The sequence below is a fragment of the Xenopus laevis genome, chromosome 9_10S (assembly GCF_017654675.1).
Source record: "Xenopus laevis strain J_2021 chromosome 9_10S, Xenopus_laevis_v10.1, whole genome shotgun sequence".
Lineage (NCBI taxonomy): Eukaryota > Metazoa > Chordata > Amphibia > Anura > Pipidae > Xenopus > Xenopus laevis.
Genome location: NC_054388.1, coordinates 111,976,226 through 111,994,035, shown reverse-complemented (window position 1 = coordinate 111,994,035; position 17,810 = coordinate 111,976,226). Strand labels below are relative to the sequence as shown.

General features: G+C 38.4%; 1 protein-coding gene across 1 annotated transcript; it reads left to right on the top strand.

The window, feature by feature from the left end:
• The first annotated feature begins 1,272 nt into the window (after nucleotides 1–1,272).
• prss8l.3.S (serine protease 8-like gene 3 [provisional] S homeolog) lies at nucleotides 1,273–17,315 on the top strand. The gene is made up of 6 exons (XM_041578870.1): nucleotides 1,273–1,608; nucleotides 1,883–1,912; nucleotides 13,280–13,451; nucleotides 14,705–14,970; nucleotides 15,311–15,471; nucleotides 16,056–17,315. Exons 1-6 carry the CDS (start codon nucleotides 1,557–1,559, stop codon nucleotides 16,335–16,337), a joined length of 963 nt encoding a protein of 320 aa, XP_041434804.1. The 5' UTR covers nucleotides 1,273–1,556; the 3' UTR covers nucleotides 16,338–17,315.
• Nucleotides 17,316–17,810: the final 495 nt, after the last annotated feature.

Below are 17,810 nucleotides of genomic sequence, written 5' to 3'. Positions count from 1 at the left end.
ATGTGTCTGTTTATGATGATTAAAATATTCTTTAACAGGTAGAATATAGTTCATCATATCCTTTGTGGTTTCTCAGAATGATTAACCAGAACTTTAATGATGTCACAAGGATTTACAGAAACAGAGAGGAATGAGGGTTGAAATGACAGCTTAAAGCAAAACACAAGGTATATTTATATTCTTGCATCTCTTCACAATGAGTTTAGGTGTAAAGAACTTTAGGATAATGAAACACCAAAAGACTGAAACAGGAAAGTAACATGTCAGAGTAAGGCTGATTTAAAAATACATTAAAGGAAAACTACACCCCCGAACAATGTAGGTCTCTACATTGTCTTCTGTTGCTTAAAGGGATACTGTCATGGGGAAAAAAAAAGTTTTCAAAATGAATCAGTTAATAGAGCTGCTCCAGCAGAATTCTGCACTGAAATCCATTTCTCAAAAGAGCAAACAGATTTTTTTATATTCAATTTTGAAATCTGACATGGGGCTAGACATATTGTCAATTTCCCAGCTGCCCCCAGTCATGTGACTTGTGCTCTGATAAACTTCAATCACTCTTTACGGCTGTACTGCAAGTTGGAGTGATATCACCCCCCTCCCTTTTCCCCCCAGCAGCCAAACAACAGAAAAATGGGAAGGTAACCAGATAACAGCTCCCTTACACAAGATAACAGCTGCCAGGTAGATCTACGAACAACACTCAATAGTAAAAACCCATGTCCCACTGAGACACATTCAGTTACATTGAGAAGCAAAAACAGCAGCTTGCCAGAAAGCATTTCTCTCCTAAAGTGCAGGCACAAGTCACATGACCAGGGGCAGCTGGGAAATTGACAAAACGTCTAGCCCCATGTCAGATTTCAAAATTGAATATAAAAAAATCTGTTTGCTCTTTTGAGAAACGGATTTCAGTGCAGAATTCTGCTGGAGCAGCACTATTAACTGATGCGTTTTGAAAAAGACATGTTTTCCAATGGCAGGATCCCTTTAACTATTCATTTTGGGAGTAAAGATTTCCTTTAACAGATGGACTTTCACAGTACAAATATGGGATTTATTATTCAGAATTTGCTGGCCTGGGTTTTTTTCATAATTTGGATCACCATAACGCAAGTCTCCAAAAAATTCTTTAAACATTAAATAAACTCAATAGGAATGGTTTGCTCCCACTATGGATGCATGCATCTTAGTTAGAATCAAGTACACAGTACTGCTTTTCTATTACAGGGTGGAAAGGAAATCATTTTTAAAATTTAGATTTTATTGAAAAAGGACTTTATGGGAGATGGCCTTCATGTAATTCAAAGCTTCCTGGATAATGGGTTGCTGGATATGGGATCCCATACTTCATTTCAGAAGGAAAGCTGTGTTGCCCCTATAGATTGAAAAGAGGATGAAGAAGTGTTGAGGAGCTTTCAATACCAATGGCTCATGACTAATGTATTGCCAAGATTAGTTTGTTATGAATAAAACTAATTAGGAACTGGTTGACCCACATTCTAACAGCGCACTATATAAACTGGGAGATTTGGACTGCCAGTTGCCACTTCTGTATGAAGAAGAAGATGTTCCTATTAGCCCTTGCTCCTCTTCTGGCATTCTTGGGTAAGTAGGTCTATTCCATTTACTCATAATACAGTCTGGGGTATTATTTCAAGTGAATATGATCTCTGTTTCTTATGTGCAGCCTATTGATTCTGCCATTCTGAATGTCCATTGGCCACTATGCGACAAACCTGAAAGAGCATAAAAGGAACCATTGTTTTCATTGAGAATTCACATGCATTGAGTTAATAGTCCTGCAGTGCTGCATATGGATCTTACAAATTTTGTTTGTGTTATTGTTAATCATATATTTCCCCTAATTTTCTTTCATTAGGAATCTCTGGAATCGCTAAGGCAGCAACAGGTAATTATGAGTCCACAATTATAATAAAGAGCACTCTTGTTTGTAAGTAAAGGAAGTACAGTAGGCGGATCAGAAGAGTAGGAAGGTCAGTACAGTACAATACAGTATAGGATCCATTTTACTGAATAATATGCATGTGAATAAGAGCTTGAAGATAAAAATAAGAGCATTATTACTATAGCTATTAGCCTTAAAGCTTAAGAAGTGGAGTCTTTTCAAATAAAGGACCTTTTGTGCCATATAGCAATGTGGACCAATGCCCGTTTTGTGCTGCCTCAGAGATCACCTGACCAGAAACACTGGTCTAACTGTAACAGGAAGAGATCACCTGACCAGAAACACTGCAGCTCTAACTGTAACAGGAAGAGATCACCTGACAAGAAATACTGCAGCTCTAACTGTAACAGGAAGAGATCACCTGACCAGAAACACTGCAGCTCTAACTGTAACAGGAAGAGATCACCTGACCAGAAATACTGCAGCTCTAACTGTAACAGGAAGAAGTGTAGAAGCAAAAGACAGAACTCTGTCTGTTAATTGGCTCATGTGACCTAACATGTATGGTTTGTTTGGTATGTTTGTGTGCACCGTGAATCATTGGATCCCAGGGGGCAGCTCTTATTTTTTTTAAAATGGCGGTTTACTATTTAGGATTACCCAATGGCACATGCTACTTAAAAAGTGTATTATTATGAAAATGGTTTATTTACATGAAGCAGGGTTTTACATAAGAGCTGTTGTATGCAATATATTTTTATAGAGACCTACATTGTGCACCTGTAACCCCCATGTATTTTTTTGAGTTCACCACACTAAGGGGCATATTTAGCAAGGGTCGAATTTCAAATTGGAAAAACTTCAAAATTAAAAATAAAATAAAAAGTTATTTTTTTGGTCGAATAGGTCAGCTTTGAATCCAATAGGTTCGTATTTGGCCAAATTTGAATAGTTTGAATCAAAGTAATAGCGCATTTGATCGAATTCGATTCAAAGTTTTTCCCAAAATTTTTTTTCAAAGTCCACCAATGGACTCCAAATAGGTTCTAGGAGGTCCCCCATAGGCTAAAACAGCAATTTGGAAGGTTTTAGATGGCGAATGAATGGTCGAAGTCAAATTTTTTAAGAGACAGTACATGATAAATTTCGATATTCAAATTTTCACATTTTTTTCAAATTCGAACTGAATTTGGACTATTCCCTAGTCGAAGTAAACAAAAAATAGCTTAAAAATTCTAATTTTTTTCATTCAAAAATTCACGTTGATCTTTGATAAATCTGCCTCTTAGACTTAATGGATTGCTCTTTAAACCTAATGTGGATTACCATGCCTTGAAGCAACCAGAACATTGTGATGCAGTAGGATTGTTTATTTCAGTAATCCCACTGCACAATGTATTTTTTGCACAAAATAAAAATGCACAATGTTGTATTGCTTAAATATTGGGTTATGTAATGCTCTGTGGACAAATGTGTTACTTAGCCCTAATGTGGCTGCTTTGTTTTCCTATTTGGGTGTATTGTTATTTTTATTACACTGCTGTTAGGCTGACACAGGTCCAAACTACTTGTCACGTTGTAACTTCTATTATACAGTATTTTATTTCCGCTCTGACTAGTCTACTGTCATGCTGCATACATGCCCTGTGTGTGTGTGTGTGTGTGTATATATATATGTATATGTATGTAACATGTCTAAGGAATTGGATTGCTTACTGGTACCTTGTACCTGTGACTCTTCTTTTTGGTGGGCCCATGTATTGACTGTTAAACTATGGGTAATCTCTCTCTCACAAAATTTTTAAGACATATTAAGGGTCATTTATCAATACTGGGCAAATTGTAACCCATGGCAACCAATCAGATTGCTGCTTAAATTGTTCTACTTGCAGCTGGCTTTAAAAAGCTAATCAGTGATAGGTTGCTATAGGTAACTGCCCATAGGCAAATTTGCCCAGTGTTGATTAATGAGCCCCACTGTGTTTCTGGGTTTGGGTTTCACAGACTAATCTCTGTACTCTAGAAAGTTGTCTCACTGGAATGGAGTTTTAGGGGCACATTTACTAAGGATCGAAGCGAATTCTAAGTGAATTTTCTTTCAAATATGTTTTTATTTGCATTATAAGGGAAACAAACAGGGAAATGCTGTCAAACAAAATTACAATACAGAGTTATCACTTTTGCAGATTATTTACAAATCTTATCTGTTTACATACAAATACAGTGATAAGCATATCTTGCATAGGGTGATGGAGGGGGTAAAGGGGAACATGTGCATTGTTGGTAGCATTAGTATATGTTCACTTATAAAGTCATAACACACCGTATATTTTTATTCAGAGTACAAGCTGCTTATATTCATTTGTATCTTTAAATAGGATCCAGGTAATCCATTGAGCCGTATAGTCCCTTAACTGTTTCTCTGTGTATGCAGAGCGTTCTTCAAATTGTTGGATCTCGTCTACTTTCGCTAGCCATTCGCTGACCGTTGGAACACTTTGCGTGTTCCAGCGTCCAGGGATCAAAAGTTTGGCTGCATTAAGCAGATGAGGTAGTGCAGAGCTAATGAAGATTAGTCTATCTTCAGGGGACATATGGAATAATAAAGAAAATGAAGGGTCTTTAAGATCCCTTCCATTTGCCACGTGGGAACATACTTGAAGAATTTGTTTCCAGTACTGTTCGATTAATGGACATGTCCAAAAAATATGTAACATTGTGCCTTCCCCACCTCTGCACCTCCAGCATAAATGGGTAGCGTTAGGGAAAAGTCTATGTAGCCTAGAGGGGGTATAGTACCAATTTGTTAAAATTTTGTAGTTTAGTTCTTGGATTCTGCTGCATCTAGAACTCTTCATCAATGTGCGTACCATATCTAGAATTTCATTTTCGGATAATGTAAGGTTAAGTTCTCTATTCCATTTCTTTATAAACGGTAATTCCTCTATCTTGCCGGCCCCTATAATGTTTTTATAAATTGATGAAAGGGTATGTCTAGGGGGAGTAGAGTTACAACATAGCTTCTCAAAATTCGACAGCGACCTATTAAAAACTTTATCTCCCCCCAAAGAGTTGTAATAGTGTTTAAGTTGGCCATATTGGAGGTGCATAAGTGGGGTAAAGGCCCTTTGCTGTTCCAGTTTCTCTTTAGATATCATTTTGCCATCATCAAGTAAATGTAAAATTTGTAAATGATCTTCTACCAACCAATGCTTGAACTGGTCTTTTTCCAGTGCTGGAGGGAAAGCCGGATTATTTATAATGGGTATCAGAGGGGATGGGCGTTGGGCTACCTGTAAATTTATTGGGAGACTATCTAGGATCTCTAAAGTATTGTCCAGGAGAGGATGTTTATTAGTCAGGAGCCTCCTATCAGCTTTATTAATCCATGGGAGATGTATCAAATGTGTTGCTGTCGCTTGCTGTTCAATTTCAACCCATAGTTTATTATCTAAGTGGTGTGACCAGTCCAATATTCTATTCAAGACTGCTGCCTTATAATATTTACCTAAGTCGGGCAATGCCATACCTCCCATCTGTTTAGGTCTAGTCAAAACATTTTTGCTTATTCTAGGATGTTTGTCTAACCAGACAAATCTTGTTATGGATGCTTGAAATTTATTAATCCAATTTGCAGGATACTTTAAAGGTAATGCTTGAAATAAATATAGTAGTCTAGGAAGGATATTCATTTTAACCACATTTATACGACCGAACCAGGATAATGTGTTTAATCTCCATCTTTTCAGATCCTGTTCTATTTTTTTATATAGATTGGCACAATTCAATTCTCCCCACGTGTCGTATTGTTTTGTCAATGTAAGGCCCAGGTACGTGATATTGTTTGGGGCCCACTTATAGGGAAAGTTTTGAGATAAGCCTTGGATTGTTCTCGGTGAGAGTGATATATTGAGCGCCTGCGATTTGTTAAAATTTATCTTGAAGTTACTCACTGCACTAAATTGGGTCAGGGTATTGTTTAAATTTGGTATTGAGATGAGTGGGTTCGTAACCATAAACAGTAAATCATCCGCATAAGCGGCAGTTTTATGGTGTCTGCCTCCAACTTGAAGTCCTGTTATATCTGGGTTGTTTCGTATTGCCGTCAGAAGGGGTTCAAGGGCTAAAATGAAAAGCGTGGGTGAAAGGGGACATCCTTGACGTGTGCCATTTTTAATTTTAACTGGTTGGGAAAGAATATTATTAACTTTTACCCTTGCAGTCGGGTTATTATATAGTGCTTGTATCCACTTAAGTAGTCTAGGCCCGAAGCCAAATTGTGTTAAGGAGTCAAACATGAATCTCCAGTTGACCCGATCGAAAGCCTTCTCGGCATCTGTGGAAAGTAGAAGCAATTTTTTGGATCTCGTCTGTGCATAATAGAGTAGATTTATTATCCTGTTCATATTATCCCTGGCCTCTCGATTGGGGACAAAGCCCACTTGTTCTGGATGTATCAATTTGTCAAGTACACATTGCATACGTTTCATTATAATTTTGGCAAATAATTTGACATCATTGTTTATTAAAGAGATAGGCCTGTAATTACCTAGCTCTGTTGGGTCTTTGTTTGGTTTTAATAAGAGAGTTATTTGGGCCTCTAGTGACTGTGGTGAAAACTTTGCATCTCCTTGAAGGGCATTAAAAGAATTACATATATGTGGAGAGAGGATGTTTTGAAATTCTTTATAATAGCTCATCGGGAATCCGTCTGGGCCTGGGCTTTTCCCTGACGGTGTAGAAGAAATGGCCATTAAAACTTCTTCAGTAGAAATATTTGATTCTAACTGTTGACTTGTCTCTAAAGGTAGTTGAGGCATGGTCTTCTGTTTCAAGAAGGAGGAGGCTAAGGTGGAATAAGTACTCTCTTTGTCGTTAGGATTGGGGCTTATGTGGTCCACTTTTGTGAAAAAGGATTCGAATTCTTTTGCTATCTCCTCACTTATAAACACTGTCTTGCCTTTGGCCGTTTTTATCTTTGGTATATAATTTTTTGCCAATTTCTGCCGAAGGGCTGTCGCTAGCAGTTTACCGCATTTGTCCCCATGTTCATAGTATGTATGCTTAATCAATGTACGTATTCTATTAGTGTACAGACTTAGTTTCTCCCCTAATTCCTTCCGAGCATTTGTTAATTCTTGTGCAGTTTGTTGGGCCAAAGACTGTTTATGCTGAGTTTCTAAGAGTTTGATTTGGGATAACAGCTTCTCAATTTGTGTATTGTGTGCTTTTTTCAATCTCGTGCCTATTTCGATCAAAGAGCCTCTGATCACACATTTATGTGCTTCCCAACATATAACAGGCGAGGTCTCTTGTGTGGCGTTAGTTTTAAAATAATTCTGTAAGTTGGAGCTAATTTCTTTTATAAGTAGTGGGTCTTTTAGAAAGGATTCATTAAATCTCCATGTAGTATGTGGTTTATTTGAGTCGGGTATAGTTAACCTAATCGTGGTTGCCGCATGATCTGAGAATGTCCTAAGATGTATATGTGAGTTTTGAGCGTCTTTTAAAGCAAATTGTGAGACATAAATATAATCAATTCGGGTATAGGTATTATGCCTAGCCGAGTAGTATGTGTAATCTTTCTCATTGGCATGCTGGATTCGCCATAAATCTGCTAAAAGTAGATCATGGAGCTGTTTTTTAATTTTGAGTCGAATCGTGTGTGGTGTACTTGTCTTCCCAGATGAGCAGTCCAGATGGGGTTCCATTGGAACATTAAAGTCACCCCCTAAGACAAGTACTCCTTCCATAAAGTGTTGCAAAATTGACATGATTCTAATAAATTCTTTATCTTGATCTATATTCGGGAGATATATGTTGGCAAATGTGTACATTAGTTTTCCAATACGTCCTTTAATAAAAACAAATCTACCATTGGTGTCTCTTTTAGCATCCTCTATTGAGAGATTCACATTTTTTGAAATCAGAATTGCTACTCCCTTTGTTTTGGTTTCTTGTGGATGGCTCGCGTATATCTCTGGAAAATATTTGTTATTCCATTTGGGTTGGTGGCCTTTTTTAAAGTGAGTTTCTTGTATGAAAGCGATATGTGTTTTGTGTTTCCTCAATTCTGCTGACAAAAGTATTCTCTTCTGGGGAGAATTTAGTCCGTTAGTATTAATGGAGGTAACGTTGATGGCGTACCTCGTTTTGTTGGTGTTAGAGTCTGTCATTGCGCTACCTCACACTGTTCGCTAAGGGTAGGATAGGGGTATGAGGGAGTTAAACTGGGAGAAGGATGGAAACCAATAACCTAACAGTAAATTACAGTTTTAAATTAGGGCTAACAATAGCCCGTGGGAGGTTATACTCTGCCACCTGTTAGGGTTATAAGCCCTAAGGGTGGCCCACTCTCGAGTGTGAGTATCGTGGGGGGTGGGTGGCGGTTGCCGAGCCTCTGGTATGTGAAGGGCACCGCCCCGGGACCCGCGAAGAACTACTTATTGCAATTATCCGACCTTCAATTTACTCGATGGCATTTTCTGTATCTTTCTATCATTCATCGTACCAGTTATACACCATTATAAATTCCGCATTATAGTATAACTTCTATCATATTACATCATGTAACCATGTAGTGGTTCTAGTATGCTTTATTTACATTGGTGACCTCCCCAGCACATTCGTCCAGATTTTAACATTTCACAAAGGAGTCATTGAACTTGCTATCGATGCCAAGTTATTGAGACAGTACTATATATACTTGGGCTTAACGAGCAGTTCAAATAGTTATCTCTGCTGGCTATGCACAAGGAGGCAGAAGGGGGATGTTAAAAGAAATAAGGTAGCATAGATCTTGATATTTGGTAGATTTAGGCACATTTAAAAGCATTTGTATATATCAAAAAAGTTTCCAAACATTTAACATACAAACTAAGATTAATACACCAGTGATATTCCTAATTACTTAATGTCCAGGAATTAGGAGAAAAGTGTATTCATAGCCTTCATTATGGCTTTTGTTCAAAACTATCAGCATCTTATAAACAACAATTAGTGTAGCTCAATCCGTGCATTATAGCATTTCATGCAGGGCATTGATCTGTGGCTACTTGGAAAAAAAAAAAAAAAAAAAGGGGGGGGGTTATCAAATAGGTAACTTGCAATCACAAACTGATAGCCCGTTGAGGTCAATGGGTAAATTGCTTCTAAGATTTCGAGGGAGGTCTGGTCTTGCCTGGTATTATGACCTCTGATTATAGCTTCAGTATTATAAATCTGCAAAATCATATAAGTCAGTCCATATACTGTGATGTCGCATGCAGAATGTTTATTTTAAGTTATGTATATAGTAGCAAGAAGGGGACAAAGAATCGGGGAGATTAAGAAGGCCATCTCCCCCCGAACGTGACATGTAAGTGCCATCAGCAGAAAAATCTATGTGTTAAGCCAATTACAGAGGTTGGTTACCGTATAAAAAATGGTAAGTAATCCTGTAGTTGAGTCTCAGTTCCGGTAAAGAAGTGATAGCAGACCTCACTGTAGTCTTCACAACAAAGGTGATGCCGTTTAAAGGGAAAGATGCTAAGAAGGAATCACCATAGATATTGAATGTTGGTAATATCTGTATTCCATATATGTCCCGAAATCATATAAAGAATGATGAGTAATCCTGTAGTTGAGTCTCAGTTCCGGTAAAGAAGTGATATCAGACCTCGCTGTAGTCTTCACAATAAAGATGATGACGTTTAAAGAAAAAGATGCTGAGATGGATTCACCATAGATATTGAATGTTAATAGTACCTGTATTCCGTATATGTCCCGAAATCTGAGGAGAGAAAAAAAAAAAAAAAAAATAAGGGGGGGGGAGGAACTGAAAAAGATCTCGTAGTTATGTTGGCTCACTACTCCGTAGAGTCATAATTGGTATAATGTCTTCCTGTTTCAACCACATTTTGTGGCCTCTGTGTATGCTATCCCAGTGTACTAGGTGAATAGGTATTAACAAGGTTAAATGGGACTCAGTCTCCCTCTTTTGTTGTCCTGCGCCTCCTCTTGTCTATCTTCTGGCGGAGGCTGCTGATCCTGAGGTTGTGGACCATAGACATATCTAGCCCATTCAGTAAGATCCGACGGTGGTAGTTCCAAACTGCGGAAAAAGTTCTCCCCTTCATCTGGTTCCCTCATGATATGGTTTCTGCCGTTATGTCGAGCTATAAGGGAAAATGGGAATCCCCATTTATATGGGATATTCCTGTCTTTGAGGTGACTGGTTACTTCCTTGAGCAATCTTCTTTGGTTAACGGTCGTTGGAGCTAAATCTTGAAATAGTTCTATGTGGTCCTCTTCTATTCTGACATTTTTAATTTCCCGAGCCTTAGTAAGAATCTGGTCTTTAGTTGTGTAATTATGCAGGCAGCATAGGATATCTCTTGGTTTGCCTGTTCTTCCCCCAGCCACTCTATGAAAACGGTCTATGGGGATATCAGTGCCTTTGTCGCGGCCCAGTAGCTCGTTAAACAGCTCTATAAGTAATCGTTTAGCTTCAGGAATTTGAATGTCTTCATGTAAGCCTCTTATCCTAATATTGTGGCGCCTGCTTCTATTTTCAGCGTCCTCTAAGCCCCTGCGCAGGAGAAATATTTGCCTTGCCTGTACAGATAGGGCCGCGCTGTGCATATTGATTTTAGAGTCTGCTTCAGCCTGCTGCGCTTCTATTGTAAGAAGCCGTGTGGAAATAGCTATTAATTCAGTTTTAATAATTTCAGTTTCGCTACGCTGGGAGTTTTTAATGTCAGATAGTAGCTGTAACAAATCGTTTTTAGTAGGCAGATTGGCTAGTATATCAGTTAATCCAACATTTTCCGTAACTTGCCTGCGTGGCGAATCAGTGAGGGAAGACGCCTCATTTTCCTCCGCCATATTGGATTCCTGTTGCGCAGGTTCCTCCTGTTTCTCAAAGAAGTCGGCTATTTCTTTTGGTTTTCTGGGTGCCGACGATTTCTGAGTGGGGAGGGTAGTCGTTGTTCTTGTTAGCTTGCCCATATTGGTCGGTAAGGTCAGGTTATCAGCTGCTTCGTCGAGGTCCGGAGCGGAGAGCCCTTAATACGCGTCCAGTCAGTCCGACATCCGGCCACGCCCCCTAAGTGAATTTTCGAATTCAAAAACTTCAAACGTCGAAGTAATTTTTGTGTACTTCGACCATCGAATAGGCCAAATTCGACTTCGATTCGAATTTGAAAAACTTTGAATATTCAACCATTTGAAAATCGAAGTACTGTCTCTTTAAAACTTCGACTTCGCCACCTTAAACCTGCCGAAATTGCTGTGTTAGCCTATGGGGACCTCCTAGAACCTATAGCCAACATTTGGCTAAGTTTTTAGAAGTCAAAGTTTTTTTTATTTGAAATTGTTCGTTCGATCGATCGGTTAAATCGGTAGAACCGAAGGATTTAATTGATCGATCAAACAATTTTACTTCGAAATTCGACCCTTAGTAAATGTGCACCTTAGTGTGGGGTAGATGTTGACTATAGTGTATAATTTGATTACGACTTATAGATTTCATACAGTATATAGAGCGGTGTACAAATGACCATCATGGGCCTTATAAATCAAAACATCAAGAAAATGTATGCTTTGGAGATCAAATGAAAGTGATAGAGGGATGTACCTAATTCAGTCTACTGCGGAAGGGCAAAAGGGAGTCAGCGTCACCCCACCATAGTACAAAAACATCATCGATGTATCTCCACCATGCTAAACAATGTTTGGAGAAGTGTACATCACAGTATATGTGCAGTTCCTCAATTCTAACCATAAAGGCATTGGAATATGATGGGCCAACATTGGATCCCATTGCATTTCCACATAGCTGGAGATAAAACTGTTCCATAAAAGTGCAATAGTTCTTACTCAATATGATCTCCAATGCCTGTAAGAAAATGTGCATCTTCTGTTCAGAATAATGTGTCCTTTCATTAAGAATCTATGCACAGGCCTGTGTTGTATCTTGGTGTGGTAACAGAGTATACAAACTGGCAACATCTAGTGTAGCTATAGTTTTAGCATCCCCCAACCATACCATCAAAAGAATACAGTCACTGTAAAAATGCCCGTTATTTTTACTGTATGAAAGTACTGTTTGGGTCAAAGGACTGAGTATGCTGTCCAATACTGTTGCAAGAGGACAGAATACTGATCCCATCCAGGCCACTATGGGCCAACTAGGGGGATGTATGACATCCTTGTTCACATTTGGCAAGACATATACAGTAGAACCATTGTCACAGAATTTTTCACTTTTAGATAATTACACAATTTTAGTAAACATTTTCAGTTCTCACACCATCACAATACATACAGTCCAACCATCTTGATCCAAAAAATAATATTCAAGAAAGAATCAAAATGTAGAGACTTGTAAACCTTCCTATCTGTGTGTTGAGTTACTATTTCAACAATGAAAATGAAGTGTCCATAACTACTATTACGCTCTCTTTATCAACGGGCTTAATTATAATATCTGCATGTGTCTTATTGCCTGTAATTCAGTTTACAGCCTCTCATCTAGAACTTTAGCATTTTTTAAAAAATCTCCCTTGTAATATAACTAATTATAAATTATATAAAATGCTTATTCAAATTCAGGGAAAAAAATAATTTTACCTACACACTTTAATTGTAGCTCTCATAGATTCATTCTGGACCATGTTAGAAATGGGAAACACAGTAGATTATGGCAATCCAATCACAGTTCCCTCACAGGTCAGTCAAGTTGTTGGCCTGCAAAGTACCCAGCAGTAATGGCCTGGTTTTCACAGGTTTTTGGAAGGACAAGCAGACAAGTTTAAACCCATATTTAGAGGTGTATAATTAAATATAATTTAAACTGTAAATATTAGGGAGTCGATTAAAAAAAACACAAAAATAGGTCAATAAGAGAAATATACAGTATTGAAGATTCAAGCTATAGTAAATAGTAGAAGGTAGAAAGATGTTCTATAGCCTAATTAAATAAATATAAATAAAAATCCTCTATAATCTCATTAAATAAAGGTAGACTTTTGTTTTTTTTTAAACTGGCCATACACTTCTTTGATGAGATCACCTACTGTAGTACTTTCATTTTACGTTTTTCAGGGGACCCAAAAAAAATGGTGTGTAATCCAAGAAAATGTAAAATTAGGGAGGTGTATTATGGAAGTGGAAATGGTGAAGAATGCAGTTAAGCAGGTATGGGTCAAGCAGGCCCTCTATCCCATATACAAAACAATAAGCTGCTGATTCTGGAGCATACCCACGCATGTAGGTGTTAAGCAACAAAGAAGTCTAGAATAACTGGGCAGCCATTTTGTTGCTTTCAATAGACAATTGCCAAGGAACTGTTGAGATAGATTGTGAAATGATGTTCTCGTTTTCTTTCAGAATGTGGAATCTCCCAGGTGTCTGGGCGCATTATGGGAGGGCAGGATGCAGCACAAGGCAAGTGGCCCTGGCAAGTTAGCTTGAGAGATGTGAATGGACGGCACTTCTGTGGGGGAAGCCTTATCAGTAACAAGTGGGTTGTATCTGCAGCTCACTGCATCACTAATCCCAGGTAAATCTATGCTCATGCATCTGTTTGGATATGTTTATGGGGCAAATAGAATTGAAGATTTAGAATATCTGATCTGGCAACGATAGCTCACAGAGGACCATAATGTCCAGTGAGAGAACCTGCTCATTACAAATTTTGAACTCATTGTTTTTCTGTAGTGATATTTGGGTTTTATGGTTATGCAAAAAACTAGGTGAAAATCCTCATACTTCAAGTTTAAGTTGTACCTTGAACCTTAAATATGTTCATGTTGCTTGCGGAGCTCCTCAAAGACCTTTTAGAAGGGTCATGAATTTTGTTGGAATGAGAAGATACACCACAGTAGAAATGAAGAAGGATACATTATTCTGTCTTACTGAAACCAAGAAGCTTTGCTTTAGTTATTGCTAAGTGAATCCAATTGGGCTTCAAATCAAATCTAACTTGTGTGATTTTGTGCAATTGTTCATTCTTTCTTTCTGTAATAGCCTATAAAGGCCCTGTGGATTCTAAACTGTCAGCTAATATGCTTCTGTTATCTGTTCTGTTTCCCTCACGTCAAGGGGAGGCCAATACTTTACTGGGAGATATGCAGAAACATGAGCAGAGTCTGTGCCAGTCCAAAATTCCATTTCTATAGAAACTAAGCATCAGCAGAGTCATCTGATAATGACTCTCAAGATCCAAAGCTTTTCTACCTGTGAGTCATATTCAAAGGCTAGATATATTCTTAGGCCACTAAAGCGAAAACAAGATACTTTGGCAGTTGCCAAATAAGTGTTATGTTTGCATAATGCTTAGCTACTGTCCTTCTGATTGGATTCTGATTTCTGATTGGCTGAGATTTTGTATCTTCATGTGTTCCAACAAGATCATTTTCTGCTGTTTCTCGGATACTTCAAAACTTGTTGTGAGGTGGTGGCAGCAACATCAAGGGGGTATGGAACAACACGTTCTTATTCTGAAAGCATTTTAATGTGATACAAGAACTACATTCCTGGTGCATTTCTGACCTGATAGACTTGGAGTCCCCAACCTTTTTACCCATGAGCCTCATTCAAATGTAGAAAGAGTTGGAGAGCAACACAAACATCCTACTTTGAGGTCACTGGGAGCAAAATCCAAGGGGTTAGTGAGAAACATGTTGCTCGCTAGCCACTGGTTTGGGAACATAGATACCCCATTACACCATTGTCCCAGCCTATTATGTATATGCATTTCCACCAGTAGTGTGACAATTGCACATTAATGTTCTCCTGCTATTTATTCTTTAGTGACTTATCCTCAGTTGTGGTTTTCCTTGGCTCCTACAAGCTAAGTGAGACCAACCAGCAGGAAATCCGAGTTGCAGTGGTGAAGATGATCACACATCCCAGCTATGATAAGAATCTGGGTATCAACGACATCAGCCTCTTGGAGCTTGAAAAAGAGGTAGCCTCGACAAACTACATTAACCCTGTTTGCCTCCCTGCCCCTGCTGTTAATTTCTCAACAGGCCTGAAATGTTGGACAACAGGCTGGGGAGCCATCTTGCCTGGCGGTGAGTACCTCTGCTCATTGAGGGCTAATTTAATGAAGATCATATTTCTCCGACACTTCCAGCCTTCTTTGTATATAGTCACCAACATATCTAGTGAGCTATGCTGACCCCCCCTCCAAAACGGTTTCCCAATTCTTCTGCCACAGACTGACTAGTGGGGCCACCATACCCTTAGGTTCTCATGAAGCACTTCCTACAGGAGGGGGTGGAGGATGAAGCCACATCATTCACCTCAAGTAGCAATGATTTATATGAAACTGGTGTCAGGGCTATACTGATCATTAAATGAATAGATACTTTCTTTTGCATCTAATATCTAAGTGAACATTTCTTTCCACAGTTTCTTTGCCGAATCCCAAGACCTTGCAGGAAGTGGCACTGCCAATAATTGACATTCAGACATGTTCACAGTATTATAGCACCTCCTCCAATAAGGCAATACTCCAACCTGATCTCATGATATGTGCTGGCTATGTAAACGGGGGAAAAGACTCCTGCCAGGTTTGTCTTTATTGAAATAGGAACAAAAAATAAAAGCTAAAGATCTAAAATACCTTCCTATAATTCTCTAGGGCCATATGGGTCAAAACTGAGATTTAAAGCAGAGGTCTTCTCTCCTAATAAATAAGAATATTGAAAAAGTTTCAATTGATAAAATATTCATTCTTTTAGTAGTGTGGAACATTATTACATTGACTTATTTAGTGCTTTGTTCCACAATTATCCTCATTTGCAATTAGGAAGAGAAGGCAGTGAGGACAGTTCCTTCCTTGTTTAAAGAATTGCACAGGTCTGTGTGCTCCATGAGTGTTATATTCATGAGTGGCAGTTATGGGGAAGCATGTAGGCAATATTGTGCCCTTTAGTGCTCTTGCATTTTTCCCCTGGACTTTGTAAACTATCCATATCATTTTACGGTTAATATATTGTCTAGAGGAGTGCAACAGACTGAGATTTATGTTGCCCTGACATTCCCTGGGACTCTACTGATATTCTTATTCATAACGTCTATGATTTATTGAGGAAAGTGTTTTTTTGTTCATTGTGATGTTTCTCACAATAAGTTTTTTTTTTTTGCTTTTCAGGGTGATTCTGGTGGGCCCTTGGTTTGCAGTGAGAACAATCAATGGTTCTTAGGTGGGGTGGTGAGTTTTGGCGTAAGTTGCGGGAAGCCATACAGACCTGGCGTTTACACGCTCCTGACACCCTTTATTGGCTGGATTCAGTTAATTGTTCCCAATGTCTCTGCCAATGTGCGAAATGTGAATTTCACAGGTCCATTCATTTCCCTTTATAATACAGCAGAAACCCTCTTTATTTCCACCTTCTTCCTTCCTTGTGTGATCCTTCTGCTCATCAGCCAGTGAAGCCTTCTTCGCACATAGGGAACTGTGTTTGATTAATTTGGGCTGCATATTCATGTACATTGAAGGATATTTTGTAATGTGCTGTTGGCTTATAATCACATACCTGCAAATATTTTAATTTTGAAAATTCATACATTTAGGGCATGCTACCGTCTACCATGAGCATATCCAGAATGAACTTGACATTCCTCAAATCCTTGAAGAAAATAAATTGCATAAAATGTGTAATATGTAAATCCCCTGCTTTGTGTAAATAACCATTTTATAATAATATACTTTTTTAGTAGTATGTGCCATTGGGTAATCATAAATAGAAAATTACCATTTTAAGAATTATGATTCATGGTGCATGCAAACAAACCAAACCAACCACACATGTCCCATGAGCCAATTCAACTTGACGTTCCTCATATCCTGACATTTTTGTGGTTCTGCAAATCAAACAGTGCAACTTAAATCATTGGTTGGAATGTTTTTGTTGGTTGTACATGAAGTCCTCTGAACATTCTGCATCGATAATAAACCAATTATTATTTAATTAAGCTCATCTGTTGAACTGATCTATGGCCTAAACATAAGCCCAATACAACAGAGAGCAGGCAGTCATGTTTTTGAAACCAATTGATCATCTCATAAAGACTTCTTAGAAGGTCATTGGCTGTCTTTTTATTTTGGTTTGTAACCATTGATTGCAATCGAGGTCGGCTATTGACAGACTGTAAGGAAACACTTGATTGGGTGAACCGATTAGGAGTCAAATTTAATGCACAATGGTTCAATTTTAATATCTGACCTAAAAAATTCTTAATTCTGATATGTGGTAGTTTGGGATTTGTAGAGAGACCAACATAAGAGGTGGAGTGAGGCAGTTATGATTCATGGAACAGGTGTGTTTAGATCATTGATGTCCGTTTGAGAAGAAATCTAATAATCAAACACCTGTGACTGCCTCTCGTGATTCATGTAAATGTCTATAACAAAAGGTACTATTGGAAGGCAAGGATTGCTCAGGAATGCTGACTTACAGGTTCCCAAGCCTTATGCATTTCTATGCCAATTCATATAAATAAGAAGTGGCTGTCAGCAGACACAAGCAGTTTAAGTACATTAGTTACACCTGAGAAATATGCAACAATCATTAATAACCATCACTTTAAAGGTGTAAAAATCTACTGTTTAATTTTTAATTAAACCAACAGAGTCTCAAATGTAACCAGGTAATGGTTAAACAGAGAAATGCTCCAGGTAAAACAAGTTTGTGGAGCAATAAAAATGTCAGTAATTGTGATATCAGTGACCAGCATTGCAACTTTGTAGTGCTGGGGTCCCAGGTTTGATTCTGACCAGGGCAGCATCTGGAGTCATGGAGTCTGTATCTTCTCTCCAGTCTTCCTTGGGTTTCCTCCTGCATTCTAAAAACGTGTTGACTAAGGAGCTGGTTCCTACTGAAACTCATCCCAGGCATTATATTGC

What these genes read in the sequence shown, in the direction of transcription:
- prss8l.3.S (XM_041578870.1), top strand. Translation starts at nt 1,557, where the DNA reads ATGAAGAAGAAGATGTTCCTATTAGCCCTTGCTCCTCTTCTGGCATTC. An exon ending in TCCTCTTCTGGCATTCTTGG is followed by an intron (nt 1,609 to 1,882) that starts GTAAGTAGGTCT and finishes TTCTTTCATTAG; the next exon opens with GAATCTCTGGAATCGCTAAG. An exon ending in AATCGCTAAGGCAGCAACAG is followed by an intron (nt 1,913 to 13,279) that starts GTAATTATGAGT and finishes GTTTTCTTTCAG; the next exon opens with AATGTGGAATCTCCCAGGTG.